We start from the raw sequence: 26196 nt of genomic DNA on the forward strand, positions 1-26196 counted from the left end.
TTATTTTCTTACTAATTTTTTAATACTTAATAAACCTCTTTTTCTTTTCATTCGTAGCTATATAAAATATATTAAATTAAAACAAAAATAAAATCACAATTAGCAATGAAATAGAAAATGTCCAACTCATTCATTTATTAAATCAATAGATTTTGACTCAGTACAATTTAAGTTGTGTACAATAAGTCGTTGTGATCAGACCCTTCTCGGGACCTTGTGCATAGAGGGGCGGAGACACCTTGTACTAATCCGAATCCCCTTCGGCGGAAAATTACATTAATTATTTATGGTTAAAATAATTTTTTTATGTATATATAGTAGATGTCGAATCCCTTCGGCTACTTTTGTGTCTATTTTTATAGATTTTGAACCTCCTTATTAAAAATTCTGGCTCCACTACTGTGTGCATAGCGAAAGTTTTAATGTATTGAGTTGTCCCTTTAATTTAAGACATCTAAAAATTGGACTAATATGTAAAACATTAACGCATAAAGTATTTTTATGGTACACTGAAATTTCAAAGGCTTTGATTTAGTCATATTTGTGTACCAAAAAACTCTATTTTGTACCCAAATTTATGTTTATATGTGTGTGATTATGAGAGATTTAATTTGTTAGAGTGGGATACAACATAGGATTTAATGTGAACAAAAAACATTTACTCATGTAGATTTCATGAGTAAATGACTTTTAAGATGCTCAACCATTCAACCGTGTTCAACATCATTTGTTTCCATTTCACAATAATACCAGTATTTTAGATTTTGCACGCTTCTTTTAAAATAAAATTTTAAACAATAATTGTTTTTCTTAATATATTAAACAATACTTATATTATATTACTATTTTTTTTTATAAAAAAAAAAAACAAGTGAAGTGAGGAGAAACATCCTCAGAAAATTGTGGTTATCTGTTTTTGGTTCTTACTCCTTTGTCCTCTTTTCATCATCTTTGTCTTCCTAAGTTTGTTCTAGGTTCAACATTATTTTAAAATAAGAAAACTTATTTCTATGTTAATTAGATTACAAATTCTAATAAGACATGAATTAAATCAATTAAAGAAACTAAATATCAAATCCTAAACAATTTAATTTTCTACTAAAACGTTGAATCATTCTAACATACAAAAGGCATACAACCGTAGTTAATAACAATATTATACTTGATGTAAATTTATATGTAAGGGAGTAAAATATAAGCAAACCTGACTAATATCTCATAGAAAGTAGTAATTTTTTTTTTTAAATATGAAGCCTCAATTCAAATAAAATAGTTCAAATCAGTATAAAAGACAAAAATATTGGAAGGTGATATATTATTCAATAATGTGAACACTCACTCTGAGGAGGAAGTGACTGGTGAAAGCGATATGAGTCAAAAAAGGGTCTTTTGTAACTGATCTTAGATTATACCTTTTAAATTAAGAGCAGTAAAACATCCTCTCTCCACTTTTACTTCTCCACATTTTAAAGTAATTTTTTTATTTTTAATATTATATCAAATTTAATTACTTTTTTCTCAAATTGTATGTCTAAAAACCTAAGATAGTAAAACCATATACATTAATTAATATGGTAATATGATAAAATATTCATATTAATTGTTATTTTTTTTAAAAGATGTATCAAATTTAAAATGAATGAATAAAAGTGAAGTGAGACAGTACTATCTTTACAAATGATTCTCAATGGCATTTGAAACTTTTTTTTTTTCTTTCACTTTTTGGAAAAGTTTATTGAATTTTTTTCTGAGGAAAAACAGCCTCGAGATCCTAAAGTACAAAGGCATGCAACAAGAAGCGGTTTGTTAGTAAATGTTGTTTGTTTTAATAATTAACTTATTCAGACAACACTTTATTAATCAAACGTTATGTACGTTCTTCTATATATTTTTTATTATTAGTATAATTCATTAATTTTTTGTATATATGCTAGCTAGAGAAAAAAAAGAGTGATATTTGTGTAAAGTTACATCTATATTCTTTATCCACCAGGAAGATAACAAAAAGAACAAGGATTTTATTAATTAATTAATTAAATAAAGTTATAAACTTCTTTTTGTAGTCTTAATGGAAGTTAGGCCAATTCCCTGCTATCAGGCTCTAAGTTGCCAAGTTGGAGAACATGTGAAAGAGAGATCTAAACACTCTCTAAAAGTTTGTCTGCATGAAATATATTATATGTAAAAACTATAATATACTATTAGTTTTACCGGGCTGGTGTACGTAAACTTACCGTAGAATATAAAGAGTAATATTAGTACTGAATTTAACAAGTAACGGTATGCAGTAAATGCAAGCTTGGATTTAAACCTTGCAACAACACTTGCAAATTACCATTATAATTGAGCTCAAATATAAGCATTTAATTTACGTTTCAAACCTGTAGCATGAAATCGCGGAACTTTACTGCTTGTTGAACCTAGCTCATAATCCATTAACAAAAACATCCATCCAACAATGTCAAGAAAGTGATGGTATCAGGTGATCATTTACCACTAATTACATTCTTCTATAATTACCAAGCCTTAAAGCTTTGAATAGTTTTCGACCATAAGATTAAATTGAACATGAATTTTCATTTTGAGACACGCCTCCACACCTGTTTTACAGGACCACGCACATTGCCACCAAGTGAGGTCGAGGTCGAGGCTTGAGATGTCCTAGACGAGTGTGGTCCATTCTCATGATCCAGATGGACTATTGGGATCTCTACTCCAAAGGTCTGGCAACACATGAACAAGTCTCTTAATAGAATGAAAAAAATGATAAAGAGTGTTTATAATGACAATATAGGACAACATTACCTCGTTGTCTATTCTCATTTGTTCAGAGGGCATCACTATGGATTCATGCTCTGGTAGACCATAAGAAAGACAGTCAAAGAACTCATCCTTATGGTAAACAGGCTGCAGAACAGACAGAAGTCAATAAATAACCAGCCAGAATTAGAAACGCCACATGCACAGAGCATCGCAAACCTTATAAATGAAACTTGTGCAAATTTCCACCACCTTGCTTACCTTCCTATGGTGTACGTCTCTGGCATCACCGTTGCTGAAGATGTCCCAAACTTCTTTCTTGTTGAACTTTTTGTTCATTCTCTCGAAATCAAAGTCCACTTCAAATCTTCTTATGACACCGGGATTCTGAACATGGAAACAAAAGTTATTTTCACGAAAGATGTGAGACTACTGTTAACAAACCAACAAGGAAAAAATTAAAAAATAATTAAGAGAGCAAAACTAATCGCGCTTACATTTCCCTATGTGCAAAAGATTTGAAAGGAAAACGGGATCTCCACTAGGGGGATAGGAATGAGATCAAATTTGTAGTTGTTAATTAGAGGAAAACAAGATATATATGTATCCAAACATTGTCAATTTGGATCCAAATTTAGTCGGGGATCCAATGCAGGTTCTGGACACCGGGTGGGAAGCCCAAAAAAAAACCCATGGTAAATAGCGAGTGTACATGTGAGACGTAAATGAAATTTTGGACTAAGAGATGTGGATAAAACCGGAGGCAGGTACAGAAAATACTTGAACTTTATTTTTGGCTTGGCACCAAGGAAAGTGAAACAAGAGATGGAGTTTGGTACTAGTACTACCCACAGGTTGGCAATATCTCTATACAAGAAACAGGCCAAAATACCAGTTTAAACTAGCAATTCAAAGAAGTCAAACAAGTGTGTTGAGTTACCACATTTGGCCGCCTAGTGAACGGCCTTTGTGCGAATGAGGGACATGAATGCATAATAAATAAACATCCCCTAAGACTCATATCAATACCTATGTAGGCTTAAATGAAAATGCAAACAGAAGAGATAATTACCTGATCTCTTCCCCGAGCAGACTGATTTTTATCACGAGGAGATGATGTAGATCCCTGCAAGTAGAAGAAGAACGGAAAAAAAGAAAGGGTGTTGTTGAGCACATGAGAAACAAGTAGAAGAGTATTGACTAGTGTTGTTTTGGGACAATGTGATCCAAGAAATTAGAAGGAAGCACAAACACATAACAGAACCTCCAAAGAAGGAGGAGTCAGCTTATGGCTTACCATGTACATTAACCTAATGGTCTAGCTTTTGTGAAGTGTTAAAGCATGACGGAAGCCAGGGTGGAAGATGCTTACATCTTAAGTTTCATGGGGTTGAGAGCAATTTTGGTTAGTATTTGCTGCTTTCATTTTTTAAAATCTTTAATGTAGTTTACAAGTAACTTCATGCAGGAAGAATAGACTTGATTGTTTGCTAATCAACATTCAGCAATATTTATGGTTTAACTGATCAATGACAAGGACCAAATTAGGTTTACCCACGAAACATAATTTTAAAAAAGGGTGACATCAGCCTAACTGTTTACTATAAATGGCCAAATCATATCATGAGGAAGAACAAACTAGTAGATGAGGGACAAAGAGTGGACATACAATTTCAGTTGTGGGTTTCATCAGTGACTCCGGGGTTTCTTCACTGCTATTTGATGGAAGAGGCTCCATTACCGGTGCTATAGCAGTCTTTTCTTCTATGTTTGCGGTCTGCAGTGACTGAGATGGAGAGGACTGCCTCGCTCCTGACAGTTCTACTTCTGGCAAAGAAAATGTCACTTGTCGGCCAGATAGCAAGGAAGGAAGCATAGTTGGGGAACCAGTACTATGACCCAGCAACAAGGGATGATGGTGTTCATAATAACGGGATCCACCAACTACAGAGGTATTGACATTCTGGTGTTGCGCTTGCTGTTGAACTGGGGCCTGTGATGCCACCAAACTCGGTGGAGGAGGAGGAAATTGGTGTTGAAAATAAGAAACTCCTCCTGAGGACCCAACTAATCCTGGCCAATAACTAGGCACAGCAAGCCTACTGATATTTGCAGGTGGAGGAGGAAGAAATGATCCCCCGAAGCTTGAACTTGATGCTGATAGGTCACGGGGACGGGGCTGATTCAACTGGAATGATGTAACAGGGAGGATGGGCTGTGCACTGGTACTAACATTTGCTGCTTGTGCAGCACCATGAGATGTTAAGGCCATAGTTGTAGGAGTGGGGAGACCAAAACGAGGCTGCAAAAGATTTTCATGCAGAAGGTTAGACAAGTATCCAGGGTGTAATCAGAAAAACTAATCCGTATAAGAAAAATATACCCGTATTATCGCAGGATCATCAGGTACAGCAGATGTAGTTGAAGGTGAAGGAGAAGATATAACCTGCAGATCCTGAGGAAACTCAAGGCAAAGGAAAAGAGAAATCCAGTACGAGATCATGTTTTCGGAAGAAAGAAAGAATATTTTATAATGTCTATAAATGGATCTACTGTTTATTCAGTTGATGTTTCAACATTAAGAAAACCTTCCAGCTCTGGTAGAGAATGCAAGGATTTCTTCCTCATCAAAAAAACCTCCATCTTTTTCTCCTCATTCCAAGGCATTAATTTCACATAAATATTACAAGGATACCTTTTCTATAATGTCTTCTTTTTAAGAAACAAAACTGTATGCAGATTAAACAAAATGATATATGCAGGATGTTCACCATCCAATGTCACTCACAGGCTGCCACAAACTTCCAATACCGCAACGCAGTTCTGCTTCAGAATTATGGGATATTCTCCACTTTCAACATCTATCCAAAGGACTTGTACTGAACTCTTTTGGCCGTGTAACTAACACCATATTGATGTACAACAACAACTAGCCTCCATCCCAAGAAAGTTGGGGTCGGGATCATAGATTACCAAATTTGTTTTAGGGAATACAACAGAATTTTCAAGGAAGGAACAAACTAACAAATTTTATCTGAATGTTCAAATGACTGATGAAGACTGAAAAACTCACCTTTATGTTGCTTCCGCGTAAGTATATATAATCGTAGATTCGGTCCCGTCCAGGAATCTGAGGGCTATATTTCAAGCGTCCTTCCGACCCAAAGAATTTCACTGCAGCCAGATATAGATTATATAATTATGCATCAAAAGGGTACATGATATGAAGACAATTCAACATGAGAAGAGTGTTCTACGCCTCCAATACTTACTAATACATAAATCTGGACAAACAACTGAATTACTGTCAGTAGCAGCTACACTAGATATATTTAAAATTATTAATAGATGAACAAAAAACAAAATCCAGGAACTAGAAATCATCTTATTACTTAACTAAATGGAGACAAGTACATAAAAGATTCACTTTCTTTATTTGGTTGCTTGCAGCAAAATATTTGTTAACTTCTTTCCAGAAAAAAGTGTTTTATTTCCAATTAGTAATTGGAGAAGTTATTATACATTTGTAACCATATTCTACTTCAATATTGACGATAAGCTTCAAAACAACTGAAAGCTTCAGAAACTTAATCTAAAATTATGCACTTACAGAAAGATGAGCTTATTTAGGAATAGAATTCTAGTAGGGAAAATATTCATATTAAATAAATATGAAAAATGTTATTCCCTCCATTCTATAATGAATGCTGTGATCCAAAGTATGAGGAACTATTACGAAATACAAGTAAATTTCAAACATTGATCCATTCGTTATTTGAGAATGGAAGTTTGGGTATAGAGCTAAATAAAGGGTAGAGTGTACGCAGACCATACTCCTACCTCGAAAAGAAACAAAAAAAATACTAAAAAACATTTTTTAAATAATTGAAAATATCCCTACTAAGGTTTTTGCTTCCTAATTTGGTGAACTCCCAAGGTGACATTGAATTTGTAAAGATTCTTAATTAATTGAACTGGCTTCTCTAGCAAGTTGTTTGGTGTTGTTAGGGTTTATGCTTTCCCTAACAAAGTAGTGTGAAGCTTCTTTTTTTTCTTTCTTTTGTGAAGCTTCTTACAATTATCCTATATTTTCCTTGTCTACACTTTCTTTGCCATTTTTATTTCCTAGAGGAGATACATCGCCCATCTTGTAAACCAAGTGATTGATTTTTTTTCTTTTTTGTCAAAACCAACTGGTCTTTAATTCTTCCTTCTAGGATAAATTGCATCTTTTTGCCTTTTTTGTCTATGCTCCCAATAGAACTTCAATAATAGCACCAACAAATACGATTAACTGATGATATTTGCAATGGTAGCTGTCACTAGATGATCCAATTTGTCAGTGTTGATCACCGGAAACTCTTACAACACACACACATACATACCAAAATCACTACAGAATTCCAAAAATCACCCAATGGCCATATTAACTGGAAAAAAACAACAACAAGAGAAGTACTATTTCTGTGTGACTTTTGTACAAAACAACTCACAATGAGTTTATAGTACCACGAAACCACTAAGAATCCATACAGATAACTGATGAAGAGTTATCAAAACACACAGATTCAAAACAAAAAAGGAACAAAAATTAGTATCAAAGTGAGGAAAGGATTATTTTTCTGTGGTTTTGAATAAAAAGAATTGAAAATCGACCCCAAAGAACCACAAAATCACTAAGAATCAGTACAGATAATGAATGAAGAGTTATCAAAACATACTGATCCAACAAAACAAAAGGAACAAAAGTAGTATCAGAGTGAGAGTATGACTATTTCTGTGTGGTTTTGTACAAAAACAACTCAAAATCGATGTTATAGAACCACAAAACCGTGAAATCACTTAGAATCAGTCCAGATAACCAATGAAGAGTTGTCAAAACATACTGATCCAACAAAAAGAAGAACAAAAAGTAGTATCAGAGTGAGGAAAGGACTATTTTTGTGTGGTTTAATACAAAAACAACTCAAAATCGATGCTATAGAACCACAAAACCATGAAGTCACTAAGAATCAGTCCAGAAAACCAATGAAGAGTTATCAAAACATACAGATACAACAAATAAAGAACAAAAAGTAGTATCAAAATGAGGAAAGGGGTTTTGAACAAAAAAAAAACTCAAAATTGATGCTTCAAAACCATGAAATCACTAAGAATCAGTCCAGAGATAACCAATTAAGAGTTATCAAAACATACAAATACCACAAAAAAAGAACAAAAAGTAGTATCAAAATGAGGAAATGACTATTTTTGTGTGGTTTTGTACAAAAACAACTCAAATTGATGCTTCAAAACCACAAAAATCCTTACATATAACCAATGAAGAGCTATCAAAACATCCCGATCCAACCGAAAAAAAGAGAGTAAATCAGATACTCAGTGAGCGAAGGAGCATTTCTCAGTAGTTTTATACAAATTAAAAACAACTCAAAATCAACCCGATCAAACCACAAAATAAACTACTAAGAATAACCAATGCAACGTTATAAAAACATAGCAAAGAGTGAGAAAAATGTATACCATATTGAAGACCAAGGCTATGAGGGTTAATTTCATCTAAAAATCCTTCATAGCGCATATCAGATATCGAAGTGACAGAAATAAGAGCTCCGATCCTTAATTCGGCCGTCCTTGCCGGAGCTGCTCTCTGATGAATGCCGGTTGTTGCTGCTGCTGCCATGAGAGAAGTGAAAACCTAATAAATCGGTACCGATCAATTTATAGAAAAGAGATTACAACAATCCGAACGAAGAAGAAGAAGAAAAAACCATTTCACGTTTTATTTGAGCACTTGTCAAATGCGAGGGAAGCACTGTTTTAGCCTCTTTTCCTATTTTGTATATTTGTATTTATGTAATGACCTGTTTTTCCCTCCTCATCTAATTTTCCTCTTTTGTTTATTGTGTGCTTTCCCACGTGAGATTTTGGTTTTTTCTTTACCTTCTTTTGTTTTTTTCATAAAACTAGGGATTGGATTCAAACTGCTATTAAACTTTCAAAACATTTTATTTAGATAGAATAAAGTATTTGAATTAGATATTTTTAGTTTATATTTTGAAAAAAATGTATTTTCATTCGTGTATAAGGTGGTTAAGTTAATTATATAAAATGTGTTATTTCCTTTAATTAATCGTATCAACTACAAGTATAAAATGTGTGGGATTTTACGACTTATTGAGACTAGTGAGTGTAATTAAAAGAGATGAAATGTTTTATTTGTTCAATTTTACTACCTAATAAACGGATGAACATAAAAAAAACTAGATCGAAAATTAAATATATTATACATCTATATCTATTTTATTTTACGAGTGGCTATAATTTAAGTTAATTCTCCTTAAAAAAAAAATTGTTCTAAGTTGGATGATGATCAAAGTGAAAGATTGTACATCTCTAACGTGTTTTTGTGGTTCATTTATTTTTTATGTCCAGAAAATTTGATATAAACATCTTTGGATAAGAACATGTATTTAGAGCTGTTTGATTTGTGTGTAATTTGTTTGTTTTACATATTTAGTGGCATAAAATTATGATGACCAACTAAAACTATTGAAAAAAAAGTTCATAGTCTCTTCATTTTTTACTTTTTTTTTAATAAATATATTGTTGAACTCTGTAATTATTTGTAGACAATCATAGGATGTAATGAGGACTATATAGTATATACAATAATTTTAATAAGCTATAATTATGAGAGATGAACAAGTAATTGTTTTCACTTTAGTTTGTTTTTTCCAAATGTATGATCAATACACTCATTAAAAAAATTGTGAACATGTGAAAATTCAATCATTTAATGATTATTTAGATAATTGGAAAATTTGAGATGTATAGAGCCATCACTGTCTTCGATGTTTATTCACTCAACTTCTAAGGTCACAAATAATATTAATGTCGATATATATTTCTTGATGTTTTTTACTTTATAAATTAAATCTCTTTCCAGCAAAATCATGTGGAAAAGAATAAAAGGAAAAGATCTTAATATTGAAGTTATGATAAATACTATACTTTTAAAGGTTAATCTTTCCAAAACAGAATTTCTTTTAGGTATATTGCAACATTAGGTTTTATTAACATTCTTCAAAATAAAAAGCTCCATTTAAAAGGAAAGAAATTTATATAAACTACGTATTTATTCTTTAGCTAATATGATCACGACAAGTTTTTTTCTTTTTATTTACTTAATTTGTCATATTTATACAATCACGTGATGCGTAGACATGTTCACTAATAATATATATATAACTAACATTTTATGCGAAGAGCAGACTTGTTCACTAGTAAGGTATGTAACTATCATTTAATGCAAAGAGCAGACATGTTCACTAGTAAGGTATGTTGTAACTAACATTTTGACCTGAGTATTGATAGATGTTTATGACTTTTTCTAGTTTATACCAATTAGAGGTGACAAAATTAGCTCATGAAATTATATCCCACAGATTACTTAGGTGTATTTTTTATCATTTGTTTTTTTTGGGCGGCTATTTAAATAATAGTTGTTTTTGGTTTTCCACCCAGTGTCTTGAGTCCCGACGAAATTCAGATCGCATACCACAAGGCTCATTCGGGAGTGGCGCTCCCAACAAAATTTTTCTCATACCCATGGCTCGAACTCGAAACCTCTGATTAAAGGTGGAGCAATCCTACCACTATACCACATGTTAATTCCCTAAAAAATAGTTATTCTAAGTTGAATGATGCTCAAATGAGCCAAGTGAAAAGGGATGGCCCAGTCAAGTCTTTATAAACCAGTAGCATGATAGTATTAGAAATTAGGGGATTGGCTTCTGCTGTTTCTATCCACAGAATCAAACTTTAGAAAAACAGACTTCTTCCACCTATTTGAAATGTTGAGAAACAATTAGAGAGGCAGAAAGGGACTAAAATCAGTAAATTATGCAGTCTTCAGCTCAATTTCTTCAGCCTCCATCAACCCCTCTTCCTCCTAAACAACTTCAAGCCACAACTATTAGCAAATGTATCAAATTTTCGCGTAGAGAACTTGCCATCAGTACTAGTTCATCCTTGCTTTTACTATTAGGATCCCAAGCTATTGAGCCATTGAATCTATCAAGGGCAAGAGCAGATGAACTTCCTCCCGATAAAACAGAACCAGAGCAAGAACCTTCAAGAAAAATTGAATATTGTTCAAATCAGAATGTAACAAAGAGAGCATTTCTTGAAGTATCAGTTGATGGGGAACCTATAGGAAGGATTGTTATCGGGTTATATGGTGATAGTGCCCCATTTGGCTCATCAAGGTTCAGTAATCTTGTTAGTGGAGCAGCAGGAGTTAGTTATAGAAGAAAAGATTTTGTGAGGATAATGCCAAATTATGTACAACATGGTGGATTGAGATCATATGGAGTGGATGCTGAACTTGCCAAGAATACTGGAAGAACAATGGCAATCGACAACCTCGTAGATGAATGGGAGAAACAGAGTGAAATGTGCCAGGGCACCAAGAACGTAGCAACAAGTGTTAGCCTTATTGTAAGAGACCCTTCAAAACCACCTCCAAAGATGAAGCTGGTTGCTCGAGGAGGGAAGCTCGAAATCGATCAAGAAGAAGTGGGAAAAGATGTGAATGGAACAGAGTTTACTATTGCCCTCAAAGACTCACCTGAGTTAGATGCATCTGCTTTAGTTATTGGGAGTGTCTTGGAGGGGATGGATGTTGTTGAGAAACTTGGCCAAGTCAAAACTGTGAAAGAGAATACAAGTTCTCCTTATTTCAGGTACTGGCAATTTCCCAATCACTTAGTTCAGGTGGCTACTAATGATATTCCACTAAACAAGAACATATAAAATAGACTAACCAATTAAGAAAATCATAGTATATCCAAGACATAACCAACCAATTTTCCGGTTTTATCGACAGGGCGGCCAAGTTGATAGGAGATAAAAGAGCTGTAGTTGCAGAGAGAGGCTTCAACAGACCTTACTCAAAGGTGAAAATAACAAATTGCGGCATGATGGAATGATCAAAGATGCCGTTGAGAGATTTTTGTCCTTCCATTTCTGTTAAGAGGAAGAACTGCTCAAATAAAAGTGTACAAAATAAATTCCTCCTGAAATTTTTACCTCTCTTCAGAAAGCTTACAACAATGGTAATAATGGTGTCTTCCCCTTGTTTACTTTCTCTGTCTAAAAAAAGCAGATTACAATCCTCTTCCAAATAACTAGTCAATAATACAAGAAGTCTCTCTGGCTCACGTCGGAAAAATCCTATGAAACAATGTCTTGCTAATTAGCCATTACAACAAGCCTAGAACAGAGGTGCATCATCTAGAGTATTCTTCAAAGCACATGGTTTTAACATCCACGTAAAATATAGGCAATAAGATGCAGAAATTGTCTCCACCGGGAAGGTGATCTTATCACCCAGTCTTAACGGTGAAATTTTTTTTCCTCGTGAACCATGGGGTGTACTCCATCACATGGATAACTTTGTTGAATTAACTTGGACGAACAAGCTTCCTTCGTTTAGCCTGTGGAGATGTAAAAAGCTTTTGCACTGAAGCAAGAGGATCATCCACCTGCATACGACCAAAACAAGATAAGTCAGTTGCTTTCCGGCGATAGAATTTTTCCATTCATTGCATTACTCGGACCATCTGGTATCAACAGATCAAAAGGAAGCTTATCCTTGCACTGTCTCAAACACCACAGACAAACCACTACCAATGGGTTTTAAGGGCCAACTCACCAGATAGAATTCCTCCAACACCACTATAAACTAAAACATTAAATTCAAATAAACAGCTGCGCCCAAGCAAAGTTTTGACAAATTAAATGAGCTATAAAATCAGCTGATAAATCGTTTTCAATTATCAGCAAACAAAAAGACAACACTGACAACTTCAATTCTCTGAATTATGCTTGGTCTAAGCATGGATTCAATTCTCTGAAGTACATATGCAGTATTCAAATGCTTCTTTTTTTTTGGAATTAGTAACATCACTAGTTTAATGTAAATGATCTTGCCTCAAGTTCTCAAGTTATGTATCCAAGAACCTCAAATTGTAGTTATCCAAGTCAAGGGCATGATGAAACTGATTTTTTTGTAAAGGAATAGAAGGAGCAGCATTCATCAATAGATCTGCCAGAAACCAACCTAAATGTGACCAATAAGGTTTGCTTTAATTAGCTACAGATTGTTATCTGCTTCATATTTTGCTAGCCCAATTACTACTATAATTAACTAACAACATGTCTTTATCCTTACTGACATGCTTACTTTATCTATTAGTACTAGTTTACTACTTCCTTACCTTAATCAAGGAAGATGGAGCATGATTGGACAAAGGAGAAGAAGATTCATCATGACGTTCTAAAGCAGATAATGTTTGTTCCCATCCTGGTGGAGAGCCACCATTAGATGCTATCCAGGGGCAAAAATATCTGTGTAGCTTGAATGGATCAAACTCCAAAGTTTTATCTAAGGATAGAATTGGCAACTCCTTCCCTGAAAAGATAACATAGTCTGTCAGTTACACTTATACGCTCAACATAAAAAAAATACACCTCCTTTTTCTTTTCTATTGCTAACAATATTAACACCCCCACCCCGGACGCCAAACAGAAAAGCATTAGGATACTGCATTTGCAGCATGCAGGGAGATGTACCTCCTTAAACACTTAAAATTGAAGTATACATACTAAGAGTGCTGAGTGCTGTTCATCAGAAGAATTTCTGCATGAAAAAGTGATACTTCTGTGAAATTGTATATTGGTTGAAAAATCTCTTTCCCAAGCATATAAGTCTGATATATCGGCAAAGCAGATAAAATACTGAAAGAGGCAACATGATGCAACTCAAAATGAGATCACGGAATAAGGAAGGGGCCTGCCTAGACTTGAAGCTAGAGAAGACTGAAAAACTTGGGCATCAATGAGGTGTGGTCTTTGGATAGACAGAAGAATGTAGATAGGTGTTGTACTACTGATTCATGGACATAAAAGAGAATACCAAAATGAAGATGAAGCCTAGCACTTCATATGGTCCTTTTGAAAGATGTTCAAAATAAGAAGAGACTGAACAGTCCTTGGACAGCAATGCAGGTCCGATCTGCATTTCAACGCAAGCATACCAAACTTGGACCATTTCATGAAACTGGAACTATATTAAAAAATGCTGAAAAACTAGGTTAAACTTGGACATTTCTGGAAACTGGATCTGTATTGCTAAAGTGCTAACAAACTTGGTTCACCCTCCAATTGCCACTTTAAATCCACTTCATGGAACAAATTGCAACAGTGCCAATGCTAATGGGCAAGCATAATCATAGAACACTACACAAATTGCAACAGTGCCAATGATCGGCAAGCATGATCATAGAACACTACACAAATTGCAACAGTGCCAATGCTAATCGGCATTCAGGATCATAGAATACTATACAATTTACAATAAACTGAATTACCTCGACTAGATGATCCAAAATCATTTCCAACCTTGTCCTTACAATGATCCGTGACTGCTGGATCAACCTTGTTCATACTTTCTGCATTATCAGCCATTTCAGTGGTGTTACCAGAAACTTGTGCTGCAGCCTGGTTGTTTTCGGGTTGAGCTTCTGTAATCACTTCCGAAGTAGACAGTGAAGTTCCTTCCTCAGTATTTTCTCCTGCAAGAAACTCTGGATTTTTGCATACACCAGATGAGCTCTTGGTTACTAAATCATCCTTGAGCTCAGATTCAGCAATAAACCATGCTCTCAAATTCCGTCCAACGATTGGCAGAGATATTTTTGCCCTATAATTATGTGTTACTGGAGGAGGACCACCGGCAATCGTCAAGTTGAAATTTGGTGGTCTTCTATCTAACATAGTGTTAGCAGAAGTTGCAACTTGTCCTATGCATTCTCTACTCTCATCACGATCACTGTTGCCTGAGAGAAGATTTTTATCACTGTCGGTGTGATTGATATGGTCATTGTTGACCTGTGTGTATCCACTTACTCGTAGAAATTCCAAAGGCCGAGAAACCATGGAAAAATCCCATAGACCAATACAAGCCCCACAAAATTTGCAGTCGAGAACAACAGAATTTGGATTGATTACTGCTTCTTCAGAAGCTTGATTGTCATCATCTCGCTTGCTCTCAGAAGTCTTATCAGTACATGAACTGTAGAAAGTAATAGTCTGACTTTTTCTGCTCAAAATAGACATATCTGAGAGATTGGCATCCTTACTAGATTGATTCAGTTGATCCTTGGGGTCAACCAAATATGGCAGTCTGCGGAGTTCCCACCCACACAAGCTAATGAGCTTTTGTGCCTAAACATGATTCAATATATCACAATATCAAAAACCACAAATTGTGACTCAATATATCACATATCAAAAACCACAAATTGACAAACATAACTACTTCATCTAACAAAAGCAATTAATTTTAAAAAAAATTAGCTCATACAATATTTTAGATAAGTCTAAGCCAAGAAATTAGATTTATAGTTTGATAGGATATAGACCCTGCTCACCTCCCCCACCTGCGCTCCCCAAAGAAGAAGAAGAACAATAAAGTCTCGTGATAATTCTAAGATTTCTCAACCCCCACCCCTTCCCCTCAAAAAGAAAAGAACCTAGGGATATAGGGTTGGCAATCAACTGGAAAATGGATAAGACAAATTTTGATAGCAAGATATACACTTGGGCACTAACTCTTGCCATCATACTTATTAAATCAGAGAGATCAAGTCCAGTAAGGGTTAGCAGCACTTTTGTACTTGTCACCATTCACCAGCAACGAAAAACTACATGCTCACATTTCCTTTAATACCTGATAATATGTGAGAGAAGAAACTGAAGTGGGTTCATTTCTGGTTTCTTCTTGGGGAGTTTGCATGGATTCATCACGTTCCACAGGTAAAGATTCTCGTAGAAATTGTTTTAGCTGAGGGTTTCTCAAGAAATCAATGGCCTTAGGTGAAATCACAGGAAGAGCAGCAAGCTGTGATAGAACAGAATGCCGAATTTTATACTGATCAACAAGCACAACAGTAGCCATAGGTGGAAACTCTGCTAGTTTTTCATCGCAGACATTGTCAATCCAAGGGCAAAGTAGCTTGTGTCCACTATCTAGCTTCAAGCTGAACACCAAGGCCGCTTTGTCAACTGATGCCCAAGAATGGGAGAACCATGAAATGAGAAGCACAAATTAGTTACAAAAGGAGAATGAGGTAACAATGACCAAGTGCTTCTGTTTTAAGAAACATAGTGAGATATCAAATGCCACAAACATAGTTAAGATGTATAGCTTACCTTGTTGTTGTGCCCAAGAAGGCGGAGTAGTGAAGAGCATTCGTGATCCACATGCTTCACAGGCAATGGTATCCATATCCACATTGATCCAACCCCTTCTAGCACAGTTAACAGCACTGATTGCCTGCCAAGGAACAAAAGCATTGTGGTATAAGATTTACAACATGGCAGAGTGGAGACAGTTTTCTGTACAAATAGATTAGCAGAAGGAAAATCATACAAGGAAAGATGCTTTTTTTTCAAAGGAAAGATGTAAACCTAATCTTTACAAGAACATAAAGAAGAAATAAGTGGATAATAGGAATGTAAAAGAGATGATACGTTCTAAAGGAAGAAGAAACACACACTAAAAAATCTATGACGAATAATCTCCTAGGATAAGGATCAAAGCCTGTATAAGCTCAAGCAGTCAACTACAACAATTAGCTTTGGAGTTGTCCTAAATGATTATACTTCTTGATTACAAGAACAACTGAGAAAAATCTTATCATTCAGAGGTACAGAAAGAAAGTTTGTTATCTGTTCCCTTGACGCATTACATGTTAAATAATTATGCTTCTCTATTACAAGAACAACTGAGTAAAAGAATATGGTGAAGAAGCATAAAAGAAAGTTTATTTTCTGTTCCCTTGAGGCATTACATGTTTGTTACTTAGGTTTGGCAATGGGGTGCGGGAAGGCCACCATTCTGTCCCCCAACCACAAGATTTTAACTTAATGGATTCTGGATTTTTAGAACGATGATTATAAGTGCTAATAACTGGGTTCTAGATTTTCAGAACAACTCAACACAAATACACTATTTGAACAAAAGTTACTCAGTCGGTTGGGGTTCTACCTCCTCCACTTGCCCCGTTTATACCCCATCCACCTTACCTGCTCAAGCTGAACTGCCCTTTCCAGGTGAAACTCTAAAAAAAGTCTTAGTCTGTATATCTCAGGGATGTAGTAGTATTTAATTTAGTAAGTATTATGTATGCAAGTATTACAACAACAACATGCGGTAAATAGAGAGACTATTCCGGATAGACCATCGGCTCAAAAAAGATTATATATGTAAAGTAAATCTCAACATTTAAATTAAGAAGTTCATATCATAATCGGCATTAAAATATGGAACCTGTGGTTTAGCAAACCAAGTCATAGACTTAAAAGTTGATATCCTTGTAAACAAATCATCCCGGTCCCATGGTCTACACGGCGGAGCTTCCCCTGAACCATTGGTAGCTAATAAGTTGTACTTGTTAACTGTTTTGCCAATTGATGACATATCCGGACGCTTCTTGCCTCTTGACAATTGAACTCCAGATGCACTACACCAACCAAATTAATCACCGACCCGTAGCTCAAAGTTGAAAGTAACAACAATCATGAAATCTACAAACAAAAAAATAAAATTGTAAAGAGAAGGAAAAGGGAACCTGGAATTGAGTTTGGATTTAGGAGGAGTTCGAAAGATCTTATCCATGGCGTCCTGAAATCGCTTCTCTGATTCTTCAGCCATTTTTTCAGTGTCTTAATTTGTTCATGGAGGATTAATCCGAGAAGTGCCCAAATTAATTTTTGAAAGGGCAAAAATAATACAGATTTAACTTTCGAGAATAAAAGATAACTTTACCCTTCATTTGTAGATGATTCTAAATAAACCCGTTATTATTAAATAGATAATGGGTCCTTTGGTTTTAAGTTTTAACATTAGTTATTTTAACATTATTTTTCTATTGGTTATTTTGGTAAATATTATTTCATAATGTGATTGAGATAATTTATTTCGGTGCTAACTACTAATATTAAAATAAATTATTTAAATGTTAGTATTTTCTCCATCTCAATTTATGTGATGTAGTTTGATTCGGTACGAAATATAAAAAAAAAAGTTTTAAAAAATTGAAATTTATGATGTAAAATAAGTCATAAATATTTGTAAATTGATATTTAATATAAAAATGTGTCATTCATTTTGAGATTGAGTAAAAAGAAAAATGAGTTTTATAAATTGGTACAGATAACTAATTAAAGAAAAAATAATGCAAATGACCCTTAAAGTAACACACTTCCATGGTGTTTTTAAAGGCATTATATATAAATATGTCTTTTAATTTGATTTGAGTTAACATGATACAAGTAAATACTTAAATTTTATAAAATTAAATAAGTACATACATTCTAAAATACGGAGAAATATATACATTATCATCGATCGAAAAATTGTACTTTCATTATCTTCCTCACTTCTTTGACTTAAACATTTTCTTTGATAATCTTAATATTCGGGTCAGATTGTGCATTTTCCAATTAATGTCATAGACTCATAGGGTATTTTTCACCTCACTAATACATGTAATCATTCTCCATAAAAAATTGACTATAAGATAAAACGAAATTACAATATTCGTTTGAACATAATACCTCCGAATTTTCTTTGACTTAACCATTACAGTAAAAACACACATACCATTAGAAAATTAAACATAAATATGTTTAGGGTAGTTGTATGCTAAATAAATATGAGTGTATACGTCAAACTTTTTTATGTTATAGGCTAATAGCGATTGACTAATAAATAATTCTACTCTTTGTCTCTTACGATAAAATATTTTCCCCTTTTTAGAAGAAAGAAGAACCATATTTTATACTTTATTCGGGATGTTTGATTTATGAGATAAGGTGAGATATTTTAGAATTAAATATATATATATTGATAATCATGATATTCGAATCAGCTTTCGCACACCTCAACTAATTTCACAAGATACTTGTCACTTCACATCAACATCAAGTACCAGATAACTATACATGTCCACCAAAGTTAAGAGTCTCGCTGGAATTGATAGAAAATATAACTAATCTAAATATAAGTTCATATCACAAACTTAAAATTGTTTTATCTCACCTAGAAGGCGAGATAAATTAGTCTCAAGATTATAACAGAGAAGCTCATAAAGTTATAAATGCATGATCATAAAATTAAAATGTATACTAAGACTAATTGGAAATAAAACACCAAATTACTATAAAATAAAATAAAAAGGTAAGAAAAGAAATACTCTCCCTATTCTTAGATGAACTAACTAAAAAATTACTACCAAGTAAATATAAAAAGGAACTTGAGGATGTCATAATCTTTAGTAATTTGCTCATTAACCTCAAAATCTTTAAGAAAATGACGCCAACACTTGTTCCTATTTGCTGAGCAACAATTGCCTTCTCTTCTTCTTTCAAATTCTTTGCAGACTCCCTATGCAAATCATAAGTAAGACGAATTAATATTAATTTAAAATAGTAAATATAAAACGAAAAATAAATATATGTGTTTTAGAGAACATTACATGTGCGAATGTAGGAAAATAAGACGATATTGATAGAGTCAATGTCTTTGGATGAGACATGTTAAGTAAGCTATCAATTACAAATCTCATAAAAAATTCATGTCGAATTAATTTGAGCTTTGTCATGTCTAGCTCTAAGTGTTCAATATGATGTAGCAATTGTGTTGGAATCCACCATTGTAGTCCACGTTTGTCCATTTCAGAAAACTTTGTGATCTATATCATTCGAAGAAAAAAAAAGTGAATAATTCTCATAGACGAATAGCTAGGTATTCATTAAAATTAAAATATGTACGTACCTCATCCCAAATGCACAAGGACAATACCATATTGTTGCTGAAATTGTTAAGGTGAATTATCAATTTCTTGAACCAAACATTATTGATCGTAGGTGCTTTAATAAGTAGTTCAATCCTGGTCTCTACGAGCTTTGAAGAATCACTTGGTGCTAAACAAGGTATATATTGTGTACCTATGTATTTGAAAGAAGATAAATTGGGAGTAGAAATTTCAAGTCGTTTGGTAAAAGATAAGGTCAAAGTTCTAAGTGATTGGCTTGAAATTTTGGTATATTTTCGTGTCTGACAACCAAAATACAAAGTTTCAAGATGAGGAAAATCTGAACATAAGTCTTCATTGAGACCGACTGGAAATCTCCCACAATCCAAGTGAAATTCTTGTAACATTGTACAAGCACGAATATCCATGTAAACTGCATTGTTGTTGCAATCACTAGGGTAAACAAAGTGAAATACTTTTAAATTTGGAGCAATAACTTGTATACTTTTCATATAATCATAGTGCTTCACATAAAGCTTCTCCAAATTGTCTAAATTAGACAACACTATAAACATTTCTGGCTTATTATAGCTCCTCCATTGTCTCTCACAATTCACCAATCTCAATTCTCTAATACAAGGGTACTTACTAATAAACCTTGACAAAGATTCTCCATAAAACCTAACACCATCCAATTTCAACTCTTGTAAAGAAGAAAATTTAGCTTCACCATTGAGCACATATTCACCAAGTGTGCAACAACTTAAATGAAGAACACTAAGACATGTGGACTGAAAAGTATAAGGCAAATAGTAAAAAGAATTCTTTAACTTCAAATACACCTCATGGAAATCGTTTTCGTCCATCAATCTCATAAGATTTTTAACATTATGATCATCATGAGAAGAAATAAATCGAAGGCTTAATATCCGTTTCTCAGCCTTAATTAACATACTTTTCGATGTCTCAAGAGAGTCAAGGATCCAATCCGAGAATTTCATGTTACGTTTATTTTCTAATAAGAAAATAGACTCATCCAAAGACAAGAGAAATGGGGTGTTTCGATACCAATGTTTGGTAACAAGACGGACATTAACTATGTCGTGAGAACTTAGGTAGGAAAATATCGAATGTAAAATATGATCCGGCAATCCTAACGTTGGATCGACCGAATTAGTACGAAAATCAACTGTTTGAGACATAGCCATGGTGGGGAATTGAAAAAACACAAATCATATAAACCCTAACTTTAGCCCAATTTATTAATATTTTCTCAACAACTATATACAAGTACAATATAAGTAACTTTTTTTTTTTAACTAAAAGTTATTTTGACAAGCAATCGAAAATTGGGGCCCAAGTTTTCTCTCCATTTGTTTTGGAATAAAGTTGTGTAGATACAATATTAATTGTCTGTTAATTAAAAAGGCAATTTGGTGCAGAGTATTTTCCAATTGATTTATGTTCTTTTTCACATAGGAATTATTAAGGAAAAACTGGAGAAAAAATCCAGCTGGAAACAATTACTTGGACTAGGACTTTAGGAGTAAATCCTTGTGGAAGATTTGTTAATATATAGTCCTATTCGGGTCTCAATTTACTTGACATAGTTAATTTTAAAAGTCAAATAAGAAAATCTTTTATTGTGATTTATGTGCTCTATTTTAAGTTGTTAATTTTTGTGATTTATGACCCATTTGGACATGCGATATGAAATCATTATTTAAAATTAGATTGATTTGCTATTGAAATTTTGTTTAGACAAGCAAATTAGATTTTCTTAAAGTTATACTATTTTTTTCTCATAAATATGAAAACCCACAAGTTGTGAAGACTAAAAAAAATAAATCAATTCTTTTACAATCTTTTTGATACCATTGGAACTTACATCTTCAAGGTCAGACTGAATATCGGAAATAGCACGCCTCACTTCGGAGCGAACAGTCTCATATATTCCGCTAGTAGCAGTATCAGCACCCCACTGGTCACTTTGAACTGACTGAAATATAATAAAGATACAAAACCATGTTACATAGAGTTTCTACAGAAATGAGGAAATCAAGCTTTTTGTTCCTTAACTATTCAGTCTTTGACAAGATTATACCCTGGTTTCTGAAGTTCCCATCCTTGTCCCCCAATTATATCACATTAAAAGTTTGTTTCCACCTAAGTCAAACGTCAATACATTTTAGTAGAGAATGATTTTTACTTTTCATTTGGTAGATATATATATATATATATATAGTTCATAAACAAGATATTGAAATATCTTAAGACGTCACATTGATAAATCACATATCTCGATGTTTCTTTTATAAATAAATGTGTGACTAAAAACTTTTAAATACACATAATTTTATAAAGATTTACTAATCAACAATAGTTATTTGTAAATTGATGTCCAAATGCACAATCAAAATAGAGAAGGCTGACTTTTGAAATCTTAACTACGTCATATAACTAATTGACCAAACTAATGAAATTGATGCCATGTAAATTTGAAAACAAACTCCACCTCGTCCTTTACACTAATTATGTTTTCTACACAACAAACTTGTAAATCTTTTAGAAAATGGCTCCAACACTTGTCCATAGTTTCACAGCTACAATTTCCTTCTTGTATGCTTTTCAATTCCTCGATGAAATCCTGTACAAAATTAGCAAAAATGTTGAGATTAAGATAGTAAATATTATAGAATCATAAATTGAAAAAATCAAGATTTAGAACATTACATTTGCCATTGGTTGTAATCGAGACGGTACCAATAGAATCAATGTGTCTGGATGGGACATCCAAAATAATTCATTCATAATATATTTCATCAAATATTCATATCGAACTTTGATCTTGCTCATATCTAGTAATACATGTTTGATATGATATAGTGGAGGTGTTTGTGCTCGTTCAATTACTTTGCTCTGTAAAGTTTCACCTTCACCTTGGCATAACAAGTTCTGAAGAGGATAAAATGTACGTGTTATACATAACAGAATATAATAGAAAAAGCATAATATAGCATTTATGTGATGAAAGTAAAGACAAACAAATTAAGCTATGAATTAAAATATTTAGAGGGTGTTTGTTCATGTACCTCGTCGTTATCATCATCATCACGAATGCACAAAGAAAGTCCAATATTATTGCTAAAATCTTTAAGACGATCTCTCAAATTGATGAACGTCAAAGGTTTATGGATCTTCTTCACATGATATGCTAGTCCAATCTTGGTCTCTAAAAGATTTGGTGCATCACTTGGATTTAAGAATGGTTTAAATGTTGTACCTACACATTCATAGGTAGATAAATTGGGAGCAAAAACTACACGAGTTCTCGAATCCTCATGCATCCGTGTGAAGAACAAGAACAACGTTCTGAGGGATGAACTCGAAATTTTAACAGTCTTCTTTGCTTCACAAGGACCCATTAACAAAGTTTCAAGACGAGGAAAATCTGAGCAGAAATTTTCATGATCTAGCCCATTAGGAAATTTCATACAATCCAAGTGAAATTCACACAACATTCTACAAGCACGAATATCCATATTGACTACATCTTCTCTTTGACCACGATAAACAAAATGGAATACTTGTAAATTTGGTGCAATAACTTGTACGTTGATAATATAGGAAAAAGGACTCATAAATTGCACGTAAAACTTGTTCAAACGGTCTAATTTAGGTAACACTATTGACTTTAGACTAAAGCAACTCACCAAACTCAATTCTCTAATATTAGGGCACTTACTAATAAACATAGATAGAGTATTTTTCCTTACCTTAACACAATCCAATTTCAACTCTTGTAAAGAATATAATTTTCCTTCCCCTTGGAAAAGTACATGTGGATGATCTAAGGTGCAACGACTTAGATGAAGAACAGTAAGGCATGTTGATTGAAACATATACGGCAAGTGGTACCTACAATCTTCGAATTTTAAATATATCTCATGGAAATTATTCTCGTCCATCAATTTCAGTATTTCATATGCATTCTCTTGATCATTAAATTGAACGTGCAATATACGATTTTCAGCGTTGCGTAAGTGAGTTTTACTAGTGTCAAGAGAAGAATGGATGCATTCCATGTAGTTGTTACGCATTTGTTGTAAGATGTCAATTGAGAATCCTTTACTAAAGAAAAGGGATTGGTTAAAGTTGAAAACAAAGTATAAGGGTGAGTTTTTGTGCCATGTCTTGGAAACAAGACGGACATTAATTAGATGTTGAGATGTTAGGTAAGAAAATATGGAATGGAGAATATGATCAGGCAATTGTAACGTTGGATCAAGTGAATTAGTATGAATTTTTTTTGGTTTTTTGATGATTTGTTCATCAATTGTTTGACACATGGGGAAGGGGGAGAAGTATTCAGACATTATGTGGGAAGTGAAACCCTAATCAATATGATGGTAAGTACTAGAACAAGAACTCATTATTTATTTGAAGGAAAAATAACCTTTTAAAACTTTGGGCAAAAAAATAGAAAACGTTTCCGATTTGTTTTGAGTAACCTAAACAAGACAACGTAATTAAATTAAACTCTAGTACTTATTTATTTAGAAAAGAGCTGCCGAATATTAATTCATATCCGGAAGAAATTGCACGGTTTGCTCTTACCTTAAAAGTTATTTATTTTTGCACTTAAAAGTGGGTACGGTCCAACCCAACCCTTGAATTAAGTGGGGTTGAACTTAATTTGTTTAACCCATTTAGGAACAAGACTTCTTAGCCCATGCCTCATTTGGCCAGTTAGCCTAGTAGGCCCAACCCGCAAACTTCAGAGGTCAGGGCTGTAAATTTTAAAAATATTTATTATATATATTTTAAGTAGTATTTTATTTGTTAAGATTTTGTCAATAAATATTTTTAAAATATCAATATAAAATCAAGTTAACTATTTTTTATTTCTTTTACATTTTAGGGTCATTAGCCCACTAATTTTTTTTATTAGCCTAAGTCCATTACTCCATTATAACTATGAATCTCTGACCTCTTCTACTTTTTGTTTTTACACCTAATTTTCCACTTCTCCTTTATTGTCTTGTTTATGAAAATAGTGATCACGTAATGTTTTTTGCTCGGATGAATCTTATGAATGTTGTATCTTGGATATTATATTTTTGTTTTGTAAGTATTCACTGAAGTATGTGTAATTCATGAATGAATTTTTGTATGAATTGATGTCATATTCATCAGACATCAACATTCGATACTCTTTCTAAGAGGTCAATGTTGTCCATTTTTTGATTGAAGGGTCAATCCGTCCCAACCTACAGCCCGCTTAGGGTTGGGTTGGGCTGCTATTTTATAGACTCTTTAATTAAAAGGGCCAGCTCGTTCTAACCCGTTTAATTCTCTAACCCATTAAGGTTGGGCCAACCCATTTTGACAACTCTATTAATGACCAACACAAAAATAGCGCACAAATGACCTTAAGGATAAAAAAAATTAGTCCATAAAAATATGATCCGCTCAATTCCTTCATTTGGTTAGCTTATTGATCCATTTATATTAGCTCTACCCTATTTTGAACGGCCCATCCAAAAATTGGTTGATATGTCGCCCAAATTGATTCATGAAATTTTTTGTTAAATTTGTTTCAAGAAGACTTTTTTTTTAAAATTTGATTATTTATATATAGTCATAATAAAGGCAAAAATTAATTTTATTAGGTACTAAATATTATAAAAGACAAACAAAGTAATTAAAACTTAGTAAAAATCAATCGGGTGGGTTATGACCCCTTTTCAAATCCATTTCAGCTCAAGTATTTATTGGGCGGGTCAATAACATACTCATTTATTAACTTAATTTATTTTTTTGTTTTATCCAAACCCACTCATTTATTAACTTAACACATTTTAACCCGTCCAAATTAGGTGCAACCGACCCTTTTAATATCCCTGATCACATGTCTCATATGACCACCAACATGAATTGTGGTGCAGTGATGAGATTGCTTCACTCTCAACCAGATGTCTCGGGTTAATTCCTAGGTATGAAGAAAAAAAATTTGAGAGCGCCATGTCCAAATGGGCGCCGCAGCGGGATAAAAAAATCATAATTTTAGTATAAATTTATCCTGATTTTAGCTAATACCCACAAATTTACAAACAAACATATAAGAAGTTTAATTCCAAATTTTATGATAACATAATCTCTAGTAATCCTCTAACCAAACGGTCACTTAATAGTCCTTCAAATTTAAACTGCTTCCAGTTATTTCGTGGTTTCCGAAATGACGATGCATATTAATACTTGTTGGAGTAATATAGTTATCATTTTCTACTAACAAAATAAATTAAATTAAAAAGGGACCCATGTAAACAGAAGATGTTTAAAAAAAACGAAAAAAAGGAAGATAAAGAAAAAAATGTTGTTAATATTTTCTCTTAAAAGTGTAAACAGAACATCACTTCTCACCGTAGAAAAATGAACAACTAAGTTTTCTAGCAACCTATTTTTTATTTTATGAATAATCAGTGTGCGCGAAGTTAGTAGTTTGCATACGGGTTTTTCAAGTTTAGTAAATTATGTTTAAATAATATAGTTG

At 33.4% G+C, this 26196-nt stretch overlaps 3 protein-coding genes across 4 annotated transcripts; 1 reads left to right on the forward strand and 2 right to left on the reverse strand.

Annotated features, from left to right (window-relative positions):
• Positions 1-2417: 2417 nt before the first annotated feature.
• Positions 2418-8500, reverse strand: LOC102580813 (protein decapping 5-like). The gene is made up of 8 exons (XM_006341590.2): positions 8281-8500; positions 5834-5934; positions 5144-5215; positions 4430-5062; positions 3833-3886; positions 3022-3147; positions 2806-2907; positions 2418-2723 (listed from the first exon to the last, which is right to left on the reverse strand). Exons 1-8 carry the CDS (start codon positions 8438-8440, stop codon positions 2577-2579), a joined length of 1395 nt encoding a protein of 464 aa, XP_006341652.1. The 5' UTR covers positions 8441-8500; the 3' UTR covers positions 2418-2576.
• A 2046-nt stretch (positions 8501-10546) lies between these two features.
• LOC102581487 (peptidyl-prolyl cis-trans isomerase CYP26-2, chloroplastic) lies at positions 10547-11903 on the forward strand. Its single transcript, XM_006341592.2, has 2 exons — positions 10547-11504; positions 11648-11903. Exons 1-2 carry the CDS (start codon positions 10663-10665, stop codon positions 11748-11750), a joined length of 945 nt encoding a protein of 314 aa, XP_006341654.1. The 5' UTR covers positions 10547-10662; the 3' UTR covers positions 11751-11903.
• Positions 11719-17674, reverse strand: LOC102581153 (uncharacterized). Of its 2 annotated transcripts, XR_001472758.1 has the most exons (8): positions 17457-17674; positions 17156-17348; positions 16036-16159; positions 15554-15888; positions 14193-15048; positions 13041-13234; positions 11851-12305; positions 11719-11787 (listed from the first exon to the last, which is right to left on the reverse strand). XR_001472758.1 is itself a non-coding variant. In XM_006341591.2 (7 exons), exons 1-7 carry the CDS (start codon positions 17537-17539, stop codon positions 12225-12227), a joined length of 1866 nt encoding a protein of 621 aa, XP_006341653.1. In that variant the 5' UTR covers positions 17540-17674; the 3' UTR covers positions 11832-12224. The 2 variants fall into 2 exon arrangements, 1 of the variants encoding a protein (XP_006341653.1); XM_006341591.2 differs by lacking the exon at positions 11719-11787 and having other exon boundaries at positions 11832-12305.
• Between the last annotated feature and the right edge of the window lie 8522 nt (positions 17675-26196).

Source organism: Solanum tuberosum, unplaced genomic scaffold, assembly GCF_000226075.1.
Source record: "Solanum tuberosum cultivar DM 1-3 516 R44 unplaced genomic scaffold, SolTub_3.0 scf00026, whole genome shotgun sequence".
Lineage (NCBI taxonomy): Eukaryota > Viridiplantae > Streptophyta > Magnoliopsida > Solanales > Solanaceae > Solanum > Solanum tuberosum.

Excerpts from the sequence above, each read along its gene's own strand:
- LOC102581487 (XM_006341592.2), top strand. The coding sequence starts at position 10,663 with ATGCAGTCTTCAGCTCAATTTCTTCAGCCTCCATCAACCCCTCTTCCT. Across the intron at positions 11,505-11,647 it reads ACAAGTTCTCCTTATTTCAG|GGCGGCCAAGTTGATAGGAG; the intron begins GTACTGGCAATT and ends TTTTATCGACAG.
- LOC102581153 (XM_006341591.2), bottom strand. The coding sequence starts at position 17,539 with ATGGCTGAAGAATCAGAGAAGCGATTTCAGGACGCCATGGATAAGATC. Across the intron at positions 16,160-17,155 it reads CTTGGTTTGCTAAACCACAG|GCAATCAGTGCTGTTAACTG; the intron begins GTTCCATATTTT and ends GTTCCTTGGCAG. Across the intron at positions 15,049-15,553 it reads CTTCTCTCACATATTATCAG|GCACAAAAGCTCATTAGCTT; the intron begins GTATTAAAGGAA and ends AATCATGTTTAG.
- LOC102580813 (XM_006341590.2), bottom strand. The coding sequence starts at position 8,440 with ATGGCAGCAGCAGCAACAACCGGCATTCATCAGAGAGCAGCTCCGGCA. Across the intron at positions 5,935-8,280 it reads TAGCCTTGGTCTTCAATATG|TGAAATTCTTTGGGTCGGAA; the intron begins GTATACATTTTT and ends ATCTGGCTGCAG. Across the intron at positions 2,908-3,021 it reads GAGACGTACACCATAGGAAG|CCTGTTTACCATAAGGATGA; the intron begins GTAAGCAAGGTG and ends TCTGTTCTGCAG.